General features: G+C 40.5%; 1 protein-coding gene across 2 annotated transcripts in view; it reads right to left on the bottom strand.

The window, feature by feature from the left end:
- AFF3 (ALF transcription elongation factor 3) overlaps window positions 1-21,630 on the bottom strand; it is a 719,747-nt gene that overhangs the window by 21,881 nt on the left and 676,236 nt on the right. For both annotated transcript variants that reach the window (XM_066267825.1, XM_066267826.1), the window contains one exon: window positions 3,355-3,418. In XM_066267825.1, the coding sequence (XP_066123922.1) occupies window positions 3,355-3,418 (64 nt within the window). The remainder of the gene's footprint in view (window positions 1-3,354; window positions 3,419-21,630) is intronic.

Below are 21,630 nucleotides of genomic sequence, written 5' to 3'. Positions count from 1 at the left end.
ACTTCAGTTACTCTACTTTCTGTTTTCCTCTTTCTAACCCCTAACAGGTTGGCAACTGCAGTCCTTGTTCCCTGTGCTGTGCTAAACATACAGCGAAGCTCATTCCATATGAGAGTGTTCATACTTTCTGTGCAGACTCCAACCTTGATGACTCATGGCCTTGGTTATTGTCTTATGTTATCTGTCATGTTTGCCATGCTTTCCTCCTAGTGTATGTATGTATGTTAGTTATTTCTTTAATAGTTAGGACCTCATTTAAGGGTGAAAGTGAGGAGAGGAGAGGAGATAAAACTCAAGGCAATATTTCAGCTTAGCTAAAATGAGATACAGTTAAAATTTAATAAAAACCATTGTTTGGATTATATGAGGTTGTCTAAACTGATGTTACTGTTTCCCCACAACAAGCAAGAGTAACCTTTACATTCTTAGGATCTTATAAATTTAAATTGTATTACACATCAAGTTCCTGGTTCTATACATTGTTATTCTCTGTGTAAAATTACATATTTTAGGTTTGAATGCATAATCTCTCCAGTTTTCAAATACAGGGGTTCCTCGGGTTACAACACAGTTCCGTTCCTACGACAGTGACATAACCCGGATTTTGGTGTAAGTAGAAACACACCCTCACCTAAGTCACTTACCTATCCTAACATAGTTGTAAAATCATAATCTAGAACCCTGGTCGGCAAATCAGGGCTTGTGAGCCACATGCGGCTCTTTGGCCCCTTGAGTGTGGCTCATCCACAAAATACCACATGCAGGCACTACCTCGATAAGGAATGTACCTACCTAGTACATAGTTTAAGTTTAAAAAATTTGGCTCTCAAAAGAAATTTCAATCATTGTACTGTTGATATTTGGCTCTGCTGACTAATGAGTTTGCTGACCACTGGCATAAGAACACAACTAAGCCACAGAAAAAGATTATTGTGTATTCTTCCAATGCATACAACCAAATTAGTTGCCCACGTAGTCCATAATAAGTACGATGCCAATGGTGTAAGTAGAAACACTCACATATCAATTTTTTAAGTTTTTATGGGAGTGAGCATCATAAACTGGAAATGTAGTATATTGAGACTTTTGTAACCTGAGGACCCCCATATTCATTCATCAATCAAAACAGAATTACACAAATACTCTAATTACTAATCCAGTGTGTCCGTAAAGTCATGGTGCACTTTTAACCGGTCACAGGAAAGCAACAAAAGACGATAGAAATGTGAAACCTAAAACCAAATAAAAGGAAAACCCTCCCAGTTTCTGTAGGATGATGTGGCAGCATGTGCGCATGCGCAGATGATGATGTAACACTGTGTAAACAGCGGAGCAGCCCACAGCCATGCCAGTCAAGATGTGGACGGTACAGAGGAAAGTTCAGTGTGTTCTGTGGCTCACTAAATTTGAATCCATGACCAAAGTGCAACGTGAATATTGGCGCGTTTATAACGATGTGCCACCATATAGGAATAACATTACTTGGTGGGATAAGCAATTAAAGGAAAACGGCAGTTTGGTGGAGAAACCCCATTCTGGTAGGCCATCAGTCAGTGACGAGTCTGTATAGGCTATACGGGACAGCTATCTAAGGAGCCCTAAAAAATCTGTGCGAGAGCCCACATCGAACTGCACTGAATAGGTATGAAAACTGGGAGAGTTTTCCTTTTATTTGGTGCAGATTTCACATTTCTATCATCTTTTGTTGCTTTCTTGTGACCCGTCAAAAGTGCACCATGACTTTACGGACACACTGTATAAGTCTAGCCTCTAAAAAATTCTTCTTTATAATGATACCTTAGAAAACAGACATGTAAAGCAAAATGCTCCCTTGCTAGCAAGTCTAATTTTTAAACAGCTTATAATCCTAATAGGCTAACAAGCAATATTTCTTGGTAAGACCTTGAGATTAAGGAAGTCATTTCATCCAGTTAATATTTTCTGAAGCACCCAATTCTGTACTATGTTCACTTGAAATGCACAATTTCCTTCCAGGAACACAAGACAGTAACTAATACAAGGAAGTCTGTGATTAATTGAAAATGCAAAACGAGGAGTCCAATGCACATGACATAGTGGGAGGAGCAGAGCCGGGGCTGCAGAGGTGAGGGGCCTTGGGGAGGAGACCTGAAGTGACACAGGAAGGAAAGGATCGGGGAGCATGCTGAAAGTGTGAGTGTGCATGACAGCGAATGTGCTAGTTCGTGTGAATGTGAAGGCCTGCTGGCTGGCACAAGCAAGGTCGGCTTTAGAGGCCGGCAGGGGACTAGCCTGGCTGGTGCAGTGTCAGGGTGGGCAAGATGACACTGAATGAATAATCCTGGTAACCCTTGGGTGAGCCCGGCAATTTTCATTCTGCATTAAATGTGATGCTCTTCTCCAACAGTGACCATGCCTCAGCTTCTTCAGGTGACCAGAACACTTCACTGTGGGCTGTGAGGGCAAGAAATGTACCTTCTCTATTTCCCAATACTCTGGTTATTTCCCTGTACATTGGTGTACCTAGGCAGTGATCTTCATACGCATTAATATTTGCTGGGCAACATCAGTAGCATTGGGAGAGGAGAGCCATGTGGTCAGACACCTTCAATGCCGGAACAATACGGTGAAGGCACTGGAAATGCCATTTCCACCTCCAGGCCCCACTCTCAGCTACAAATGCTGGCAGGGAACTGAACTGGCTTTTCTGGGGGGCGGGAAGAGTTCCCTTCGACAAGGCCTCAAGATGCAAAAACCATATGATTATCATATAGCTTTTCTTAAAAAAAAAAACCCAAAAACAACAGTTAAAAAAAACCCCAAAACTAATGCCTAAAAAGCTTCAAACTTTCCAAAACTGATGATTATCCAAGTAAGAAAAGTTATTTTTTGTAAATATCGAATCATGGTGACTTTAGAGTCTTCTGTGCAGTATCATAGTTTCTGTGTTGTACAGTTTGAGAAGTATTCATTTCAGCAGATATACATGAAGTGCCTGAGCCTTTCTGAAAAGGAATTAGGTCCTGGAACCAAGCCAAAGGTTGGCTGGGCTAACAAGACAGAAAAATGCAAACCTAGATTTTATTTTTAAAGAAAAAAAACATGCCACCCACTGAGTCTACTGCCTCTGGTTACTATTCAAACCTTAGGAAAAAATGAAAATATTCATTTATATAGGGCTTTCTCCCAGTCAGATATTATTGGATGAAGTCATAATTTATTGGGCTATGAGCACTTGATTATATAAACATTCCTCCATTTAATGGACCCAGCCATCCCTGTAATAGATTTTATAATTACCTAAGCTACATCAGTGATGAAGGTACAGCACACACATAATTTGGAAGAACGTATCCGGAAAGAAAGGGAACTCACCATTGCATCTGCTTTATGCTTCATTCGCTTGGCTTCTTGCATAAAATAGTCCACACTGCGTGGCCTGCAAGGGGAGGAGATGATGCCAGATGTCACTACTGCACAAGGGCCAGATCTTTTGAAAATATACCTTGCTTTTGCTCAAACTTAAATCACCATTTCAAAACTCCACTTAATAGGGAATCAGGTACTTTTTGGATTTCCAAATTACTGCTCATATGTAAACTATCACAATTATATTTTGTTTAAGTTAACAATTCAGAATACAGCGTATGCTGATCACCTATACATACAGTGATTTTAATGTGGTCCCCCAGTGCCTAATGTGTGAATCAGGTTTTTTATTGCATGGTTAAGAAAACAAGTAAAAAAAAATCTTATTTCACTGATATTTAGACAAAACAATTGCATTTTAATGTAAAGATTGCAAATATACCTCATAATAATTGTATGGATGTCTATACATGGATATATTTATGTATACTTATAAAAATCAGTGCCATAAATGGTATCTAGAGTAATAGGTATCTATGTATAATTATTTAAAGCTTCACCACGAGAAACAGAAGAAGGTAATGCTATAGGATTACATTCCAGTTATAATGAAGTTAATTGTAAAATGATGTCTACCTCGTAACAATGCAAACGTGGTATGTATTCTCTAGAGCTCTGATTAGCTAGCTGGTAAATATTAACAGCAGACATGTGCTTCATTAAAACAATAGCTCTGGCCAGCATTGACTCTGCTGGGAGACAAAGATAATTTATTCAGAGACTGATCGGAGTGTGTGTAATAACTTCAAGTAACACTAAGGTACTCATCAGATGGTACCTTTAAATGCTTAATCTGATAGATTTTTTAAAATTTGAATACTTGAGGTGACATCAATCTAAACTTTTTTTTGTATTGTGGGTGTTCATGTAATCAATAAACTTGTCCTGCTTATGAATATCCAATACAAGTCGGGACTCCCTGCAAGGGAGGTAAGATATAAGTAGTGAAATTAACCACGGAATGTTTAACCTAATGTTACATGCTTATTTTGAACTGCCTTCTTTCAGATTCTAATGGGTCTTTTTCCTTACTGGAAATTAGGTGAAAATGCTTAAAAAAAACTATGAATATCATGTTGCCAATACCACTATATACCAAAACTATTATCTTCATCTTAATGGTTTTAATCAATCAATCAAACAAACAAACAAACAGATGAACAAACTGGGGTCACAGCAAATAGTTTTGGGTCACAGGTCACACTCACAGAAGTGTTGGTTTTCTGTCTACTTCCCTATAAAATATTGTCAGGACTGTGGTACCAGGCTGGGAATATTTAACTTCAGAAAGAAAGAAGGAACACAGTTGCAGGATTTCCTTAATGCACATAATTAAACTCCCATTTCTGGCTATCAGCCCTTCACCACTCCTCCTGCCACTCGGGCCTCAGACGTACATTCCCCTGGGTGGTCTGCCCTGGAGGGGGAAGCCTGCCTTTCCTTCTCTGGGAGGCCCTGCTCCTACTGTCTCTGGTTTCTCTAATCCACTCCCTAGATGTCCATACTTCTTCCATTTGAATGGCTTTAGTGGCCTTTCCATGGTGGCTTTCCTTCCTTGTCCCCAAAGTGACCTTTGAACACATACTGATTGTTTGGTCTTAGACTCCAATTCTGGCAATTTACATTATTTTTATTGGTGGTAGTTTTTAATGGACTTACTTTACTTTTTTAGAGCTCTTAGGCACACAGGAAGTAGAGCATACAGGGGGTTCCCACACATGCCCTGCCTCACACACCCACAGCTTCCCTTCACCATCAACACCTCCCACCACAGTGGTACACTCATTACAATCAATGAACCTATACTGATATGTCATTATCACCCACAGCCCACAGTGTATATTAGCTTCACTCTTGGTGTGCATTCTATGGGTCTGACAATTGTATAGTGACATCTGTCCACCATTATAGTATCATACAGTAGCTTCACTGCCTGAAAACCCTCTGCACTATTTTTGGGTTTTCTTTTCCTTCACGCTCCAAAGTGGAAGAGCAGACTGCACTTCTAGCCCAATTCCAGATCACACTTCTGAACTTCAGATGGGGTCCTCAAGCCCATTTGTTCAAGAGGGGGGTCCAGGTGTTTTCATCTATTTCTCCTATTACCAACTGCTATGAATGCTTCCTTATAAACACTTTTTTCTTCTCAATGAAATATGCACCACAGAATCCAGGCTTCCATCACCTCTCTTGGATTATAGTTTCACTCCCCTCTAACCTGCCCTGGACCTCAACTCTTGACCAATATTTGTAAAATATGGCCTTCATTACATCGCCACACTATTCACATTCCATCTCAGTTCAGGCCTCCAGTAATCTCACCCAACTGTCCCTTACTCACCATGACACATGACCACAGGGGCTGTCTCCTCACTGTCTTGTTAACATGTCATCCTTGTCTGAGAAGCTCTGCACATTCCCCTTCTCTTACCTGGGATACTCTCCTCTCTGCTCCTTCACTGAGTGTCTACTATGAGCAAATGTCACCTGTCCCCCAAGTTTTATTGTCCTGTTAACTTTGGTCACACTCATATCTTTCTTTCCTAATCTGAGATGCCACCTCTTGTTTGTACCATGCTTCTGGGCATTTAATTCTGTTCCGCACTGCCCTGGCTGTAATTGTGGCCTACATACAGCTCTGCAGCTGGAGAACGTCCGCAGGGACAGTGCTGGAGGCCTCTTTGATCTTTCTGGCCCTGTCATTTCAGGCAAATGGGAGAAGGTAGATGAATCACTCTTAAGTAGTACTGAATTCATTTTGAGCTTAGAAGAAAGTAGTGGCTTCCGATGGCAGCCACATAGCCAATGAGCCAGAGAATGTCTCCATGGCAACCTGAAATTCTCCACATCATCATCTGCTCTACGCTGCAGTATATGGGTTTGGTCACTTTTTTTCTTGCCCTGTTTGATAGGTTTTGTTGCTAACAGATCATCATTCCAAATGTGTTTTGTTTTCATGAAAGGATTCTCTTGATAATAAGCTATGACATCTTAGTCTTTACAAACCTTCTAAGTTTCCCTTATGGATGGCAGTGGTTCCTAATTCCTAATACAGGGTCCTTAATCAATGCTGTTTTTTACATGCAGGATATGAATGTGTTTTTAAATCTGATAGGAAGCCTGAGTCACTAATTCTCACTATAGTGTGTGTGGATAAGTGCCACATCTAATTTTCTGACTATCACAGCAGCGAGGACAGTAACCTGCAATGCTGAAGACATGTACCATCCAGGGGCTATTTATAAACACACTAGTTAGAATTTTCATCTTTGCATATAATGGAGGGTTCATTACATTGGTTCACAGAAGACTGCCTGATGATTGGACCATTTTCTCCTTTTATGCATTTTTTTGTGCCCCACTCCTAGACCAGATCATTAGAAAGGCAAGGGGACCAAAGGCACACCACCCAAATTGGCCAGTGCTGCAGAGGATGTACGCTATCCTGAAGGCATCACTCCAATAGCAATATGCAAGTCTATAGGAAAACAAAATTGCTGTCACTGTCGTGAAGTTATGGAATATAACATGGCAAAGATACTAACATGAAATGTAATTGCCTCCATGTTCAAAAAGATCTATCATCAAATCTATTTTTTACATGGAAAACAGAGTTTTTTAGATAATAACATTTTTTTTTTTTTTGCATTTTCCTGAAGCTGGAAACAGGGAGAGACAGTCAGACAGACTCCCGCATGCGCCTGACCGGGATCCACCCAGCATGCCCACCATGGGGCAATGCTCTGCCCACCAGGGGGTGATGCTCTGCCCATCCTGGGCATCGCCATGTTGCGACCAGAGCCACTCTAGCGCCTGAGGCAGAGGCCACAGAGCCATCCCCAGCGCCCGGGCCATCTTTGCTCCAATGGAGCCTTGGCTGCGGGAGGGGAAGAGAGAGACAGAGAGGAAGGCGCGGCGGAGGGGTGGAGAAGCAAATGGGCGCTTCTCCTGTGTGCCCTGGCCGGGAATCGAACCCGGGTCCTCCGCACACTAGGCTGACGCTCTACCGCTGAGCCAACCGGCCAGGGCCTAGATAATAACATTCTTTGCATTGTTTCTCAGTGATGACATTTTATGAGAACACATAAGCAAACCTAATAAAAATTCAATTGAACATTATATATGTAACTGTATCTTGGACTCTTCAGAAATGGGGCTTGAGTGATCTAAAAAGGCAAAGCTTCACCACATGTATCTTTGATATAAGAGCTCTCAGCAGGGAAAACAATCTGAGCACTTGATCCAAAGGGAAAGTTTCCTTTTGCTTTTCTTCTGCTCACCCTCCCACCATCCCCACCTACAAATACACAAGCTTAGCTCTGAGCACCTGGTGTCAGCTACCCCAATGTTTCTCCTAGTTCAGGAGGGTTGAAGCAACCTTGCTCTTTGTTCTCCTTTGGGGCTGAGATACGAGCTGAATGGTCTCCAATGGAGAGGCTGGCAGACTTCTCTCTATAATTCCCACCTCTGTGAAACACCCCCCCACCCCGCCCCAGGCAGAACCAGCCTGCTCTGTGAAACCCGGCAGGCATAAGAACTCAACTTTTGAACAAACAGGGTCTTGGGCACAGCACAAATCTGAATAATTTTCTTAGGGAACTTGAAATCCAAATCAGACAAACAGGCAACTACATATCAAATGAATTCATCATCTGACATCCCGTCAGCTTGTCATTTGAAAAGCTCCAGAGATGTCACAGTGTCCTAAGTTTTGAAATACATTATTCACAAAGAAGAATATGTCAGGGTTGTCAGATGGGAGAGGGGTTGGAGGCCTGGGTGAAATAGGTAAAGGGACTAAGAAGTACAAATTAGTAGTTATAAAATAGTCATAGGGATGTGAAGTACAGCACAGGAGATATAATCAATAATATTCTAAGAACTATGTATGATGCCAGGTGGGTACTTGAATTATCAGGGGGATCACTTTGCAAATTAAATAAATGTCTAACCACTATGCTGTGCACCTGAAACTAATATTAAATGTTAATTGTAATGGAAAAAAGGAAGTAATTACCTTATTTCCCCATGTATAAGACGCACGTTAATTTGGGGGCCCAAAATTTGAAAAAAAAAGTATTATATAAAGTTATTGAACTCAAGTTTTATTCATCATAAAATTCATACAACTCCTCATCTCGCAAAAAAACAGGAAATGCAAATAAAAAAAACCTACAACCACTGTATAAGATGCATTCAGTTTTTTTACCCCAAATTTTTAGAAAAAGGGTGTATCTTATACATGGGATATATGGTATTTTGATGCACTAAGTGACACTATTGATGAGGGCACTTCACAATCAGCTACTTTGGGTGCTAGTGTTGGTTTTAGGAGTTCTTTCTGAGGGAAGCAGGCAAACTACAATTAGGAAGCAAGGATTCAAGTGCAGCTTTTGTTTCTATAACTTTGGTGTTGGCTGGGACCCCAGAGTCCTGGGAACATGGCCTCTGAGAAGCACCAGCAATCATTCATTGTGTCCCTTACAGGCTACAGGACCTTGCAAATGACTGTTTCTCTGGGCTATGCACAGCACACAGCATGCGTGTTCTAGGACACAACAGGCAGAGTGCAGCAGGGTTCTGCCATTTAATCAAAAGGGACTTTCAGCCCTGGCTGGGTAGCTCAGCTGGTTAGAGCATTATCTCCATACACCAAGGTTGCAGGTTCGATCCCTGGTTAGGACCCTGTTGGGAAGATAAGCTATCTTTTCTCACTCTGCTTGTTAAAGATGGCTGCTGCCCTCATGTGATACAGCTAATTGCCCTTCTTGCTTGGGAAGGGGCTTGCTTATGCTAATGTGTGCTGGAGGAGGGGGTTGTCCCTGGGGAAAATTTTAAAAGGAGCTAGGAGGCCATTTTGGGAGAGAGTGACCATGTTCTTGTAGAGAGGAAGAGCCCATGATGTAGCAAGGTAGGGAGGCCACATGGAGGAAGCAGCCAAAATGGCAGAATGGTGAAGGAGAAGGAGATGGGGAACAGAGGTGAATAAGACTGAAGAGGTAGGTGGAAACCTTTGATTCTAGGAAACTCGGATGAGTCAGTAGCTTTGTGAGTGCTGAATGAGTGGGTTTTGGAGCCCAGTGTGTTTGTTTTTACTCGCTTGCCGAGTGTGAGTCTAGAATAAAGGAAAATGGCCCACCAGTTTTTGGCTCTGTTGTTTCATTACCGTCTGTCAGGATCAAATGCGAACCTGCAAGAGCCAGGCGGCTGTGATAGTGGCCGTGGCTACTGGCTTTACAGGCCCATACAAGAATCAACCAATGAATGCATAAATAAGTAGAACAACAAATTGATGTCTCCCTCTCTCTCAAATCAATAAATAAAAATTTTAAAAAGCAACTTTTGGTGAAATGGAAACTCATCAATTTGATTGTTGTTCTCTGGTGTGACATTAAAAATAAAATAATTTTACAAAACCCTTAAAATGATCAGAAAGGTAAGATTTCAAATAGGGGGATCTGGAGTCTTTGCCCCCCCCTCCCCCAATCTAATCCCTTTTTTCCTCCTCTCTCTCTGGTTTGGTAAGAACAAAATAAGGAGTTGCTGAGAGACAGGGATTGTGTAACAGAAACCATTTTTCGTGAAGAACAGAAAGGTGGACCATCAGGAAAGACGGGGCCCAGCTGTGAAGCTGCTGGGCAGGGGAGACCCTCAGAGAAGAGGACTGGTCATGGCAAGCCTGCGTAGGAGTACCTGGTCTTTTGTTTTGTTTTGTTTTGTTTTGATTTTTCCGAAGCTGGAAACGGGGAGGCAGTCAGACAGACTCCCGCATGAGCCCCACCGGGATCCACCTGGCATGCCCACCAGGGGGTGATGCTCTGCCCCTCTGGGGCATCGCTCTGTTGCATCCAGAGCCATCCTAGAGCCTGAAGCAGAGGCCACAGAGCCATCCTCAGCGCCCAGGCCATCTTTGCTCCAATGGAGCCTCGGCTGCGGGAGGGGAAGAGAGAGACAGAGAGGAAGGGGAGGGGGAGGGGTGGAGAAGCAGATGGGCGCTTCTCCTGTGTGCCCTGGCCGGGAATCGAACTTGGGACTCCTGCATGCCAGGCCGACGCTCTACCACTGAGCCAACCAGCCAGGGCCATGGAGCACCTGGTTCTTGATGTCATATTGTCTACTCACAGATGTCAGTAGTTTCCCTGGACTAAATCATGCTGTAAGAGATCCGACCTTTTACACAAAGGAATCTTCCCATTCTCCATAGAATTAAAATCCTTTCAGCTACCAGACGGCAGAGCATAATTACATTACAAATGCCAAGGCCCTCTCCTTCCTCACCAGCCACATTTTACATGCCATGGCCTCCAGCACGCTGGGGCTGAGGGAGTGTCTGTTCTCAATGTTGGGAGCTTTAAGGAGCTGGGCTGCTGTTATTGGTGCCACAAGACAGATGGGACATTTGGCTGTGTAGCTGAATGTGATGTGATGATCGTGACTGATTTCCCTGTGAAATGTGGGTGAGACAGCACGTCGTTCAGGGAGCAGCAGGCAGTCTGGCTTCCCAATGCAGCTATATGGCTGCTGGGAAGAGGGGCTGGATGTCCCTGCCAAGCATGTCACTGCTCAGTTCTGCCCAGGACTTCTGTAGCGAGGCTCCCATGACACAGTTGTTCTCTCTCGATTTTCCCTGGCCAAGAACGTCCCTGTCACTAGTTATGATACCAGGTAACTTACAGCTCCTGGCTTTGCACTTCAGCTTTTAGGCTTTGAGTTGAATTAAGGTGCTGTCACTCATTGATGTAAATTCTTATTTTTTTAAACAAATGTTTGATAATTACTCCAGTATCCCCTTAAAAATGTGGTAGTCAGGTAGTGAATGTCATGCATGGCTAAATGTCAATGGAGGAGGTGCAGTCACACTGCTATCAATCTGAACCTGAAATTTACACAGAACAAGCTGACCTGGGTCACATTTTTTAATTGATTGATTGATTTTAATTTTTATTTATTTATTCATTTTAGAGAAGAGAGAGAGAGAGAGAGAGAGAGAGAGAGAGAGAGAGAGAGAAGGGGGGAGGAGCAGGAAGCATCAACTCATATGTGCCTTGACCGGGCAAGCCCAGGGTTTCAAACCGGCGACCTCAGCATTCCAGGTCGATGCTTGATCCACTGCGCCACCACAGGTAGGCGACTGATTGATTTTAGAGAGAGAAGAAGGAAGGGGCAGGGAGAGGGAAGGAGGGAAAAAGTGTGGGGAAAGAGAGAGAGAGAGAAACACTCATTTGTTGTTCCACTTTAGTTGTGGTTCGCTGGTCGCTTCCTGTGTGTGCCCCGACCAGAGATTCGACCCTCATCTTGGTGTACCCCAATGTCACTCTTAACCTAGCTCGCCAGTACCTGGATCACATTTTAAAAATGAGTGTTTTTCTGTTCAGGTCCATCTGTATCCTGAAGGCACAAACTGGTGCCTGTTTAAATTGGTAAGTAACAAAGAAAAAGGAACCAGGAAGCCCCTGAATTTAAATTTACCTGCTTGTAGATTCCTTACATTCATGAAAAAAAGAAAAAAATATGCAGGCATTACCCCCTGGGAATGTTAGTCTAATTCAGCAAGTTTCATTCAACACTTGTCACTGAGCACCCACTGGATTCCTTGTTTATTCAACCATTAATACGTATTTATAACACAAAAGAAAGAATTTACTTTTTAGAAAAGCTATAATGAGGCTTTAAAAATTAAATGACAGGGTAGCAATCTGTTGCTCTCTGGATCACTATAACTGGATCTCCATCAACTCTATTATCTCAGTGCTAACTCTCTTGCTCTTTTCTTCTACTGATGGTCCTTCTTTGGTCATTTCACTGTTGACACCTTGAGTTGGAAGTCATGAAAAGTCACCGGAGTCAGGCCTCACCTGTCACGGAGGCTACTGCAGGGGAGCTGACATGGCGCATGTGCCTCTCTCTGCCCTGAATTAATTACTGAGAGTTGATTAATCTGTGCCCTAGCTTCTTCCCACCACGTACCAGGCACTTAGTAAGTGCAGCACATACCAACTGAACTGGGGTGGGGGACGGACATTTCACACAATGTTAGGTATTTCCTTGCCGACTGATCTTTGAAGAGACAATCTCTTCTATTGTTTTAAGGGAGACACAATGCTTATTTCTATTTTTCAAGTTTGAAGAATCTTCCCAGGACTCTCTTAGTTCAGAGGTTGAATGGCTGTTTGAGTTGAATGTTCATTTCACTATTGTGGATTTTAAATCAGCTGGGACACAGGGCAACTGGAACATCACATCTCTCCCTGTGATGGATATGTAAGAGTACTATTTTATTCTATTATATATATATCCATAAAAGGAGAAGCAGTTTTATTGTAGCTGTCAGCTAGAAAATTATACATATTGCTAATGGGAAAAACACAAAACAGCCCTTTCATTGATACACATAGTGACAAAATTATATTAGCTACAGCCTGGATAGATTGAGAAACATCTTCTTGTATAAATAGCTCAAGAAACTGCAGATCAAAGTATAACTACTGGAGATGACGTCAGAGTAATGGCGCGGTAGGAAGCGATACCGATAAATCTCACCCAAAACTCAACAAGATCTTCAACCAGAAACAGAAAAACCTATCCTTGGAGCCTCCAGATGTTTCACAATACACCCGAAAGTATGGTCAAGCGAAAAAATGGCTAAATATATAATCAAACCCCAAAGGAAATAGGGAGTAAGAAATGCTCCGCCTTCCTCACTAACCTAAATAGGGCTGCTTTCACTAGGAACTGAGAATATAGAAACTAAGGCAGGCAAAGGGGGTGATTAGATCCAGGCCGCGGCACAAACGGCCAAACCAGGCTGTGGCACAGAGATTCAAGCTGAGGAAAAACTGTGCATGTGGCAACCCAGTCAGTACAAGATAACTCTCGCGCCAAACCCAGACAAAGAAAGACAAGTGGGGCAGCCATTTTCCCTGATCTCCTGGTCGGCACGCGCAGATAGTGGGCGAGAGATTCCTCCGAGTGCCTCAGGAGTGGGCGCCCGTGTCATCCCACAGAGGGGCAGAGTCAGGGGCCTTTGTGTGGGCCAAAAGTGGAATCTCCAGGCCCCCCAGTGCCCTGAAAAAGCCATGCACGGGGAGGGAGCGAGAGCCAATTCCAATGCTGGAACTTTTCCGTGCGGGCGGGGGTTTCACTCAGAGTGTGAGACTGCTGGCCTGATATCCTCCTGGTCTGCGCACAGATAGTGAGCGAGTTTCCTCCAAGCGCCCGCCAATGTTACCGGATAGAGTGGCAGAGCCAGAGGTCTTTGAGTGGGTGGAAGCCCCGCCTGATTATGCTAGCAGCTCTGACTGACTGAGCCTTACCCAGACCACTGTGCTGAGTAGGAATAGAGTGGGGAGTTGCCAGCTCTTTGAACCTCTTGCTATCCAGGCAGAGGCAGCAGCAACCCCATAGCTGAATTATCAAGCTACTAACTGAGGAAGGAAAGACTAGGAGAGAGGCTCCAGGAACACGGACTCTCTCACTGTTGGAGCCTACAAATGCTAATGAGCCTCGACTGCCAACGAGACTGAAGCACAATACATGATATCACCATAGAGACTTATCAACTGCAAACCTCTACCTGAGCATGCCAAAGGGGCAGAACCCGGGGTACAGAGTCACTGACCAGGAAGAGGGAGAGAAAAGAAAAAGCAAGAAGATAAACTCTCAAAATCAAGAATAATCCGCAGACTTTATAACCTATCCCATTTTATTATATTTGTTTGTTTGTTTCTCTTATCTTCATTTTTGATTTTTTTTTCCTCCTCCAATTTGGTCGTTTAACTCTCTGCCAGTCTTACCCTCTCCTCTCCTTGAACTACACTACCCATAAGTGTTACATCTCCCATTATCTTTTCTTTCCTCTTCCTTTCTCTCTATGAGGGTTGCACTCCAAAACCCTTAACTCTCTCTCTCCTCTTTTTTCTTCTTTTAGTGGTTCCCTCTTTTTTTTTCTCTCTCTCTCTTTCTTTTCTCCCTCTATATTAGTTTCTTCCTTTCTCCTTTACGTCTCCTCTCATTCAAACCTCAATAACAAACAAATTATCTTATCTGGGATTCAAACTTATGTTTGTGGCATTTTGGGGTTTTTTTACTTCACCTTTTTAACTCACTAGCAGTGCTCCTATCCCTGGCTCTCCATTTTATTTAGTTCTTGTTCCACTAAATACAATAGTAATTTTTTACTTTGTCCCCCCCATTTTCCTGTTTCCCTCTTATTACTCTCATCATAACTCTTAGTCAACCAATGCTTAAAAGCAAATCATTTTATTCTTGACCCAAATTTTTTCCTTATTTGCTTTTTGTGGGTCCATAACCCCCCCCTTTTTTTTGCCCCTTTATTACTTCTCCCCAATTCAGGCCCTACATTACAAGCATTGTTCAATTTAGTACAATATAATTCACAGTTAACCACAAGATTTTCTCAAGAAAGAGGGGAGAGGAGAGGAAAAAAGGAGGGGGAGGAATAATTTCCTTTTTTTTAAATTTAAATTTTATTTTATTTTTATTTATTTAATTATTAATTAAAAAAACAGCTTTTTTATTTTTTATTTTTATTTTTTAACTTTTTATTCTTTATTAAATCTCATTAATACTATCAACAAAACCACCCTCAGATGCCATTAAGGAAGAGAAAATCGAATATCATGGATACAAAAGAAAGAGAGGTAACACAAATAGATGAGGAAAAATCTAGGAGAAAAAATTTAATATATTGGAAACCTTGGAGTTAAATGACAGAGAATTTAAAATATAAATCTTAAAAATACTCAGAGATATAAAAGAAAACACAGAAAGGCAATTTAGGGAGCTCAGAAAACAACTCAATGAACACAAAGAATATATTTCCAAGGAAATTGAAACTATAAAAACAAATCAAACAGAGATGAAAAACTCAATTCACGAGCTGAAAAACAAGGTAACAAACTTAGCTAATAGAACAGGGCAGATAGAAGGTAGGATTAGTGAAATAGAAGACAAGCAACTTGAGGCACACCAGAGAGAAGAACAAAGAGACTCAAAAATTAAAAAAAATGAGATAGCCCTACAGGAATTATCTGACTCCATCAAAAAGAATAACATAAGAAATAGTTATATCAGAGGGAGAAGAGAGAGAAAATGGAATGGAGAATATACTCAAACAAATAATAGATGAGAACTTCCCAAGCCTGTAGAAAGAACAAAAGCCTCCAATTCAAGAAGCAAACAGAACTCGAGTTTTCTTAACCCCAACAAACCTACTCCAAGGCACATCATAATGAAATTGGTACAAACCAATGGCAAAGAAAAAATTCTCAAGGCAGCCAGGGAAAAGAAGAATACAACATATAAAGGAAGGTCCATTAGATTATCATCTGATTTCTCAACAGAAACTCTACAAGCTAGAAGAGAGTGGACCCCAATATTTAAAATCCTGAAAGAGAGGAACTTTCAGCCACGAATACTATACCCATCAAAGCTATTCTTCAAATATGAAGGAGAAATAAAAACATTCACAGATACAGAAAAGATGAGGGAATTTATCATCAGAAAACCCCCACTCCAGGAATTACTAAAGGGGGTTTTCCAATCAGATACAAAGAACAAAAAAACAAAACAAAAACAAAGCCACAAGTAAAAGCTCCAAGAAGAACACAATAAAACCAAATTTAAATTGTGACAACAACAAAAAGAAAGGGGGGAGAGGATGGAGATTAACAGTAGCAAAGGATGATGGAGTGCAAAAATACTCACAAAATAGTGCACTACAATGAACAGGGTAGGAACCCTTTTCATTACTTAAAGGTAACCACCACTGAAAAAACCACCACAGAAGCACATGATTTAAAAAAGATAGCAACAGAGGAAAGATGTATGGAATACAACCAAATAAAAACAAAAGATAGAAAAATGAAATAGAAGGATCAAACAAGACACAAAACTAACAGAAAGCAATGTATAAAATGGCAATAGGGAACTCACAAGTGTCAATAATTACACTAAATGTAAACAGATTAAACTCACCAATAAAAAGGCACAGAGTAGCAGAATGGATTAAAAAAGAAAATCCAACTGTATGCTGCCTACAAAAGACTCATCTAAGTAACAAGGGTAAAAACAAATTCAAAGTGAAAGGCTAGGAGCTTGGGCACGCAGTCCTGCCCGGTGGTAGATCCAAGGCTAGCAGCTGTCCTCGAGCGGGCTCCTCCTGCAAGGGCAGGGTAAAAGCCCGGAAACAGGCAGAGACCCGCAGCTGAGCAAAGGTGCTCGCCAGTACCCTCAGGACCGAACATAACGTCACACACAGGGGCGGGGCAAAGGCCAAGGCCACCAACGCTTGTGCACCCGAGCACGTGATCACAGCCACTCCTGTGAAGAGAGAATGTGGAGGCAGAGAAATACAACACAAATAAACCAAGAGAAATCCCCAGAAAAGGACCTAAGTGAATGAGATATAACCAAATTACCAGATGCAGAGTTTAAAATAACGATTGTTAGGATGCTCAAAGATATTAGAACAACCATAGATGGCCATTATGAAAACTTAAATAAAGAGATAACAAATATAAAAAAGGACATTGAAATAATAAAAAAGAATCAGTCAGAAATGACAAATACAATATCTGAAATAAAGAATACAATGGAAGGAATTAAAAGCAGGATGGATGAAGCAGAGAATCGAAGCAGCGAGTTAGAGGACACGATAAATAAAGGCACGGAAGTAGAGCAGAAAAAAGAGACTCAAAAAGTCTGAGGAAACTCTAAGAGAGCTCTGTGACAACATGAAGAGAAATAACATCCGCATCATAGGGGTTCCTGAAGAAGAAGAGAAAGAACAAGGGATAGAGACTTTGTTCAAACATATCATAGCGGAAAACTTCCCCCAATTAAGGCAGGAAAACATTTCACATGTTCAGGAAGCACAGAGAACTCCATTAAGGAGAAACCCAAAGAAACCAACACCAAGACGCATCATAATTAAAATACCAAAGCTAAATGAAAAAGAGAAAATATTAAAAGCTGCTCGAGAAAAAGAGACTATCACCTTCAAAGGAGCCCACATAAGGATGACTTCTGACTTCTCAACAGAAACACTTGAAGCCAGAAGGGAATGGCAAGAAATATTCAAAGTAATGCAGAACAAGAATCTACAACCAAGACTACTTTATCCAGCAAGGCTATCATTTAAAATTGAAGGAGAAACAAAGTGAAAGGCTGGAAAACAATACTCCAAGCAAATAACATCCAAAAAAAAGTAGGCGTAGCAATACTCATATCTGATAATGCTGACTACAAGACAGCAAAAGTACTCAGAGACAAAAATGGCCATTTGGTAATGGCTAAAGGGACACTGAATCAAGAAGACATAACAATTCTTAATAAATATGCACCAAACCAAGGAGCACCAAAATATATAAGACTTATTGACCTTAAAACAAAAACTGACAAAAATACAATCATACTTGGAGACCTCAATATACTGCTGACGGCTCTAGATCGGTCATCCAAACTGAGAATCAACAAAGATATAGTGGCCTTAAACAAAACACTAGAGCACCTGGATATGATAGACATCTACAGGACATTTCATCCCAAAGTGACTGAGTATACATTTTTCTCCAGTGTACATGGATCATTCTCAAGAATTGACCATATGTTGGGCCACAAAAACAACATCAGCAAATTCAGAAAAATCGAAGTTGTACCAAGCATATTTTCTGATCATAAAGCCTTGAAACTAGAATTCAACTGCAAAAAAGAGGAAAAAAATCCCACAAAAATGTGGAAACTAAACAACATACTTTTAAAAAATGAATGGGTCAAAGAAGAAATAAGTGCAGAGATCAAAAGATATATACAGACAAATGAAAATGACAATACGACATATCAGAATCTATGGGATGCAGCAAAAGCAGTGATAAGAGGGAAGTTCATATCACTTCAGGCATATATGAACAAACAAGAGAGAGCCCAAGTGAACCACTTAACTTCACACCTTAAGGAACTAGAAAAAGAAGAACAAAGACAAACCAAAACCAGCAGAAGAGGGGAGATAATAAAAATCAGAGCAGAAATAAATGAAATAGAGAACAGAAAAACTATAGAAAAAATTAATAGAACAAGGAGCTGGTTCTTTGAAAAGATCAACAAAATTGACAAACCCTTGGCAAGACTTACCAAGGAAAAGAGAAAGAACTCATATAAACAAAATCCAAAATGAAAGAGGAGAAATCACCACGGACACCGTAGATATACAAAAAATTATTGTAGAATACTATGAAAAACTTTATGCCACTAAATTCAACAACCTAGAACAAATGGATAAATTCCTAGAACAATACAACCTTCCTAGACTGACTCAAGAAGAAGCAGAAAGCCTAAACAGACTTATTAGTAGAGAAGAAATAGAAAAAAACATTAAAAACCTCCCCAAAAATAAAAGTCCAGGCCCTGACGGCTATACCAGCGAATTTTATCAAACATTCAAAGAAGACTTGGTTCCTATTCTACTCAAAGTCTTCCAAAAAATTGAAGAAGAAGCAATACTTCCAAACACATTTTATGAGGCCAACATAACCCTCATACCAAAACCAGGCAAGAATGGCACAAAAAAAGAAAACTACAGACCAATATCTCTAATGAATACAGATGCTAAAATACTAAACAAAATACTAGCAAATCGAATACAACAACATATTAAAAATTAATACATCATGATCAAGTAGGATTCATCCCAGAATCTCAAGGATGGTTCAACATACGCAAAACGGTTAACGTAATACACCATATCAACAAAACAAAGAACAAAAACCACATGATCTTATCAATAGATGCAGAAAAGGCTTTTGATAAAATACAACACAATTTTATGTTTAAGACTCTCAACAAAATGGGTATAGAAGGAAAATATCTCAACATGATAAAGGCCATATATGATAAACCATCAGCCAACATCTTATTAAATGGCACTAAACTGAAGGCTTTCCCCCTTAAATCAGGCACAAGACAGGGTTGTCCACTCTCTCCACTCTTAATTAATGTAGTACTAGAAGTTCTAGCCAGAGCAATCAGACAAGACAAAGAAATAAAAGGCATCCATATGGAAAAGAAGAAGTAAAGGTATCACTTTTTGCAGATGATATGATCCTATACATCGAAAACCCCAAAGAATCCACAAAAAGACTACTAGAAACAATAAGCCAATACAGTAAGGTCGCAGGATACAAAATTAACATACAGAAGTCAATAACCTTTCTATATGCCAACAATGAAACAATTGAGAACGAACTCAAAAAAATAATCCCCTTCACAATTGCAACAAAAAAAATAAAATACGTAGGAATAAACATAACAAAGAATGTAAAGGACTTATATAATGAAAACTATAAACCATTGTTAAGAGAAATTGAGAAAGATATAATGAGATGGAAGAATATTCCTTGTTCTTGGTTAGGAAGAATAAATATAATCAAGATGGCCATATTACCCAAAGCAATATACAAATTTAATGCAATTCCCATCAAAATTCCAATGACATTTTTTAAAGAAATGGAGCAAAAAATCATCAGATTTATATGGAAGTATAAAAAACCCCAAATAGCCAAAGCAATCCTAAAGAAAAAGAATGAAGCTGGGGCATTACAATACCTGACTTCAAACTATATTATAGAGCCACGACGATCAAAACAGTATGGTATTGGCAGAAAAATAGATACTCAGACCAATGGAACAGAATAGAAAACCCAGAAATAAAACCACATATATATAGTCAAATAATTTTTGATAAAGGGGCCAACAACACACAATGGAGAAAAGAAAGCCTCTTCAACAAATGGTGCTGGGAAAACTGGAAAGCCACATGCAAAAGAATGAAACGACTACAGTGTGTCCCCCTGTACTAAAATTAACTCAAAATGGATCAAAGATCTAAACATAAGACCTGAAACAATTAAGTACATAGAAGAAGACATAGGTACTAAACTCATGGACCTGGGTTTTAAAGAGCATTTTATGAATTTGACTCCAAAGGCAAGAGAAGTGAAGGCAAAATTTAATGAATGGGACTACATCAGACTAAGAAGTTTTTGCTCAGCAAGAGAAACTGATAACAAAATAAACAGACAGCCAACTAAATGGGAAATGATATTTTCAAGCAACAGATCAGATAAGAGCCTAATATCCAAAATATACAAAGAACTCATAAAACTCAACAACAAACAAACAAACAATCCAATAAAAAAAATGGGAAGAGGACATGAACAGACACTTCTCCCAGGAAGAAATACAAATGGCCAACAGATATATGAAAAGATGCTCATCTTCTTTAGTTATTAGAGAAATGCAAATCAAAATGGCAATGAGATACCACCTCACACCTGTTCGATTAGCTATTATTAACAAGACAGGTAACAGCAAATGTTGGAGAGGCTGTGGAGAAAAAGGAACCCTCATACACTTTGGTGGGAATGTAAAATAGTACCACCATTATGGAAGAAAGTATGGTGGCTCCTCAAAAAACTGAAAATAGAACTACCTTATGACCCAGCAATCCCTCTACTGGGTATATACCCCCAAAACTCAGAAACATTGATACGTAAAGACACATGCAGCCCCATGTTCATTGCAGCATTGTTCACAGTGGCCAGGACATGGAAACAACCAAAAAGCCCGTCAATAGATGACTGGATAAAGAAGATGTGGCACATATGCACTGTGGAATACTACTCAGCCATAAGAAATGATGACATTGGATCATTTACAGCAAAATGGTGGGATATTGATAACATTATACGAAGTGAAATAAGTAAATCAGAAAAAAACAGGAACTGCATTATTCCATACGTAGGTGGGACATAAAAGTGAGACTAAGAGACATTGATAAGAGTGTGGTGGTTACGGGGCGAGGGGGGAGAGGGAGAAGGAAAGGGGGAGGGGGAGGGGCACAAAGAAAACTAGATAGAAGGTGACAGAGGACAATCTGACTTTGGGTTATGGGTATGCAACATAATTGAACGACAAGATAACTTGGACATGTTATCTTTGAATATATGTATCCTGATTTATTGATGTTGCCCCATTAAAGAAATAAAATTATTTTAAAAAAAAGTATAACTACTTAGTTGTTACTGTTTCTGACTTAGCTTTCTCGTCCATACTTTGGAAAGTTCCTTGCATTTTCATTTTCTGAGTGTGTTTTTATCTATCATGCCCTTAACATTATCTGCTAGAAATGTTTGATGATTTGGGCAC

Source organism: Saccopteryx bilineata, chromosome 3, assembly GCF_036850765.1.
Source record: "Saccopteryx bilineata isolate mSacBil1 chromosome 3, mSacBil1_pri_phased_curated, whole genome shotgun sequence".
NCBI classification, from domain to species: Eukaryota; Metazoa; Chordata; class Mammalia; order Chiroptera; family Emballonuridae; genus Saccopteryx; species Saccopteryx bilineata.
The sequence above is the reverse complement of the archived record's forward strand: the minus strand, read 5'-3'. Positions and strand labels throughout refer to the sequence as shown.